This window comes from Corythoichthys intestinalis, chromosome 15, assembly GCF_030265065.1.
Source record: "Corythoichthys intestinalis isolate RoL2023-P3 chromosome 15, ASM3026506v1, whole genome shotgun sequence".
Classification (NCBI taxonomy): domain Eukaryota; kingdom Metazoa; phylum Chordata; class Actinopteri; order Syngnathiformes; family Syngnathidae; genus Corythoichthys; species Corythoichthys intestinalis.
Window position 1 is genome coordinate 46,481,698 of NC_080409.1, and position 5,539 is coordinate 46,487,236.

The 5,539-nt window shown below is 36.8% G+C and overlaps 1 protein-coding gene across 2 annotated transcripts in view; it reads left to right on the top strand.

The window, feature by feature from the left end:
- The window catches only part of fancm (FA complementation group M), a 115,051-nt gene that overhangs the window by 5,097 nt on the left and 104,415 nt on the right, over positions 1 to 5,539 (top strand). For both annotated transcript variants that reach the window (XM_057858961.1, XM_057858962.1), the window contains exons 3-4: positions 519 to 596; positions 673 to 831. In XM_057858961.1, the coding sequence (XP_057714944.1) occupies positions 519 to 596; positions 673 to 831 (237 nt within the window). The remainder of the gene's footprint in view (positions 1 to 518; positions 597 to 672; positions 832 to 5,539) is intronic.

Sequence of the window (5,539 nt, forward strand, 5' to 3'; positions counted from 1 at the left end):
ATGCATTGCCAAAATGTATATGATCTGGAAAAATTATCGGGAATGATTTGAATTGAATCGGGAGCAAAAAAAAAAAGCAATCGGATCGGGAAATATCGGGATCGACAGATACTCAAGCTAAAAAAAAAACATGATCGGAACAACCCGAGCTGCAACTGTTTCAAACAACTTATTTCAAGTTCAGTTTACTCAGAAATTGAATTATAGCCCCCAAACATGATCATGCAAATCATTTCATCTCAGTTAATTTAGTTCACAATATGAACTTTGAGAAAATGACTTTGGAATACTTTGAATTACAACTTAAAAAGAACTGAGGAATAGGAATTATGTGTAATTAAACTCTTTAGTTAGCATGATAAATGGGATTTTTCCCCCCTTTTTTATTTTTATTTTTAAAGTGTAGAGCACTCATGACTACTATGACAGACACAATTTATCACCATTTGGAAGTCAGACAATCTAATCAGTTGAAAAATAAGATCATTTCAATTTGTGTCATGCTTCCTTTCATTCAGGTGATCCGACAGCTCAGCAGTCAAACTCAGCAGTTCCGCGTGCTTGCCCTCAGTGCCACTCCAGGAGGAGACACAAAGGTGAGAGTTCCATCCTTTTCTTTCTACTGTATAACCCCACAGCGAACAGTGAGAACTAAGCCCAATGTCCGTGCAGTCGGTGCAGTCCGTGATCTCCAATCTGCTCATCTCGCACATTGAGCTACGCTCGGAGGAAAGCCCGGATATCTTGGCCCACTCGTACCAACGGTGCGTGGAGAAAATGGTGGTGCCGCTCGGGGACGCGCTCGCTTCTCATCAGGCTCGCTACCTGCAGGTAAGTCCACCTACTGTATGTCGTCTTGTAACTACTAAAGGTCAGTGCAGCCTTTTCTATGGTGTTATGCTGCCTCTTAGTGGTGATAAAAAACATACAAAGTAATGCCTAAAAAAAATGTATTTACTATTTTTCAATTTAGAGTTATTAGTCACAGTGTATTTCTTTTTTTTTTTATCCATTCAATTTTATTTTAATAAATAAATATGTATAAATATATAAATATGTACTGTATAAATTTAAAACATAAAACACAGACAAGACTGAAAAGGCAGTTTCTGCTCTTGCATCTCTCTTTAAAATAAACTGCTGTATTTTAAGCCAAAAGAACTGTTGTGTTTGATAGAACAATATGTCTATATGCTGCCATAGCAGATTCATGGCGCATTAAGCCCCCAAACTATTTTTAATGTGTCCGTTTTACACTGAAAACCCCCGTTTACAGATGTTACGCAACCGCTTTTGTTTTAACCCAGCCATAAAACGAAGATAATTATATTTATTATTCAAAATGTCTGTTATTTTTAGCTTTGAATCATTAATTGATGTCTAATATTTAGTTAAAAAAAAAAAGCGACTTTAAAAAATTATTCACTCGCATATTTTAAACTTTAAAACTAGGGCTGTCAAAATTATCGCGTTAACTCATTTTTTAAATTAATCACGTTAAAATATTTGACGCAATTAACGCACATGTCCCACTCAGACAGTATTCTGCCTTTTGGTAAGTTTTACAGCAAGGCTTTTTGTGCTGTCTAACAGCGAACTCTTGTGGTCGCTTTGCGACATGGTTTATTTTTTTCTTGCCAGTTCAAGATGGCTGCACGACGTCTCGGGCTGATGCCTACGTTGTAATGTTGTGCTTATATGATCCTTGGACAAGATTTGTCCGTAAGTATGGTTGTTGTAAATAATGTACATATTATGTTAGTAAGCGAAATGTTATATTTTTTTGTATGAGACGCTTTTTGTTTATGTTTTGTGAACCTGTATAGCGTGCTAAGCTAACGTTGTTGCTAATGCAATGCTTGTGTACTTTTTTTTTTTTAGTTTTACGACAGTCTAAAGGGGACAATGGTTTGAGGCCATTTTATTAATAAATCAGATGAAAAAGAAGTCTGATTATTAAGGCGTCGTTCACTAACTGTCTAGCTTTGGAAAAAGTAGACGCTTCGGAGTGAGGACAGCATAGACAGATTTAAATGACAGTAGAGTGAAATGCCCACTACAGTCCTTATGTACCGTATGTTGAATGTATATGTCCATCATGTGTCTTATCTTTCCATTCCAACAATTTATTTTACAGAATATATATATAATTTACAGAAAAATATGGCATATATTATAAATGGTTTGAATTGCGATTAATTACGATTAATTAATTTTTAAGCTGTAATTAACTCGATTAAAAATTTTAATCGTTTGACAACCCTAGTTAAAAGCAAAAAAAATGTGCAGTTAGCATTTATTTTACATAAATATGTCGAAGCGATACTAGTCTTTTAGTCAGTCTTTTAGTCAATGTGGCAGCCGCCATATGAAAACAGAGCTTTTCCGGTGAAAATTCATGTGAATAAATGTTTAAATATCTTAATTCTTTATAGATATGGCCGTAAAACAGTCTTGATTCTTGGATAAAAGCCAAAAAAACAAAACTTGCAGTTAGCATTTATTTTACGTAAATATGTCGAAGTACGATGCTCGTCTGTCAGTCAATGTGGCGGCCGCCATATGTAAACAGAGCTTTTCCGGTGTAAATTCTTGTGAATAAATGCTTAAATTCTTGTAGATATGGACGTAGAACAGTCTCGATTTTTGGTTAAAAGCAAAAAAAAAACCATACAGTTAGCATTTATTTAATGTAAATATGTCAAAGAATGATGCTAGCCTTGTTAGACAATGTGGCGGCAGCCTGACAACAAAGAGCTTTTTACGTTGAAAATTCTTTGTGAAAAAACGCAAACTATAATAATTACCTTGAATCCTCGAACAAATCACTGCTGAGACAATCCTTCCTGTTTGTATGCGGTACAGCTTTTGTACTTTTTCAACATAAATCCGGCGTTGGATCGCTGCACGTGTCGCTGCGACCGACTGCGAGTAACTGAAGTGGATTGTGGGATGGACCCCTACTTAAAGGCATGGTGCAGTGAAGGTTGAATCTGACCCATCAATATCATGAAGTCTATGGAAAATGGATGGATTATTCATAAAGAAATGTATATATAATTGTAATTGAGACCTGATTTCCATCCAGTTTTGGGTCGTATAGGCCACACTTGTTACTATACGAACTGTTAATGTTGTTTTTTTTTTTATGACCAAAAATGGCCAATTGCCCTGTAAATGGTTAAAATGTTTTGCACATATAAGTTTAAAAAACCTAATTAAAAAAAAAAAATTCAATAGTTCTTTAAGATAGTAGAAGTGTAGAAGTGTGCTTTTTATCCTTACTTGAAATTGACTGGCATTGTTGCACTACTTGCGTGTCATGTTGATTATGTGGGATTTTGACAGCATATTTAGTATTGTAGTATCATAAAAGACTAATCTTAAAAATGATATCATTGAAACGTGGCCTAAATTAGTCGTGAGGTTGTTGCAGTCATTCATCTATGTCGATTGATTCTCTCCACTGTTGTTTTCTTATGGCTATTATGTATTGATTTTATTCACCTTGTGAGAAACTGTTTGTGTTTGAGTAGGGTGTGTTCACCCTACTGTTTGATTCTATTAATAACAAAGGGAGGAATTTCCATTACGGGACATTCCGGTGTGACTGTAACTAGGACGAGCACTGTAAATAGGAAATAGACTTTTCCGTTTAACAAACCTATTCATGATATGCATTTATGACTGTTATTTACCGTAATTTTCGGACTACAAGCCGCTACTTTTTTCCGTCATTTTGAATCCTGTGGCTTATAGTCCAGTGGAGCTTATTTGTTGATTTATTTGGGTTAATAGGTAACACTTTATTTGACAGCGGCGTCATAACACTGTCATAAGACCGTCACAATTATGACATGACACTGTCATGGGCAGTACTGAATGCTTATGACAGATGTCATTACCGTAATTTTCGGACTATAAGCCACTACTTTTTTCCCCTCATTTTGAATCCTGTGGCTTGTAGTACAGTGCGTCTTATTGTTGATTTATTTGGGTTAATAAATAACACTTTATTTAACAGCAGCGTCATAAGACCGTTATGATTATGACATGACACTATCATGGGCATTACTGAATGCTTAAGACCGATGTCATTAAGTGTCATTCGGCAAAGTATGTCACTAACTCCATTTATGTCCTGTTCGGATCTTTTACAGCCATTAAAAAGTGACATCTGTTATTAGCATTCATTAATGCTTATGACAATGTTGTGTCATAATTATGATTGTCTAATGACAGTCTTATAGCGCCACTGTCAAAAAAAGTGTTGCCCAATAGCATAACAAGCAATTAATGGAATAACTGGAAAAGTAACTGAAGAAATAATGAGCACAGAACATGAATTTTGTTTGTTTTTTACATCTGTAGCGCTGCAATGCATACTCGGAGCTTGTTGGACAGCAACAGTGTTGACAGCAGGTGGCAGCAGAGGTTGACTGTCTCCCCCAAGGGAGCAGTGATGGCCAAATGAAGCCTCTTGAAGCAATGAAGCTTTACAGCCAATTGGTTCAAAGCTTCATGGTGGTTCATTTGGTCTTATGACAGTCGTGATGCCGCTGTCAAATAAAGTGTTATCGGTTAATATCTTTTGGTGTAAATTTCCCATCAAACAGTGAGGACAGCTGCAGTTTATAGTCTAGTGTTTAGGGCTTACCTATGAATAAATGTCGTTGTCGTGTCAAATTTGGTGGGTGGCGGTGTATAGTCAGGTGTGCCTTATTTTGCGAAAATGACATTGAGTGTCAACCGGCAAATTATGTCACCAACTCCATTTATGTCCAGCTCGGATCTTTTACATCCATTCAAAAGTTAGATAATTTACTGGATAACACTATATGACATTTGTTATAAGCATTCATTAATGCTCATGACAGTGTCATGGCTTAATTATGATGGTCTCTTGACAGTGTTATGGTGCCACTGTCAAATAAAGTGTTACCAAATAACATAACTAGCAATTAATGAAACAACTGGAACAGTAACTGAAGAAATAAGTAGCACAGACCATGAATTTTGATTGTTATTTACATCTGGAGGGCTGCAATGCATACTAGGAGGCATGTTGGGCACCTCAGTGTTGACAGCAGGTGGCAGCAAAGGTCGACTGTATCCCCCAAGGGAGCAGGGATGGCCAATTGAAGCTCTTTGAAGCAATGAAGCTTTGAACCAATTGTTACAAAGCTTCATGGTGGTTCATTTGGTCTAATGACAGTCGTATTGATCCACTGTCAAATAACGTAACTAGCAATTAATGAAACAACTGTAAGAGTAACTGAAGAAATGATTTGCACAGAACATGAATTTAGATTGTTATATACATCCGGAGTGCTGCAATGCATATTAGGAGGCATGTTGGAGACCAGCAAGTGGCAGCAAAGGTTGACTGTATCCCCCAAGGGAGCAGGGATGGCTAACTGAAGCTCTTTGAAGCAATGAAGCTTTGAACCAATTGGCAGCAAAGCTTCATTGCTTCAAAAAGCTTGCCGCTGCAATGCATCTGGAGCGCTGCAATGCATGCTAGGAGGCATGTTTGACG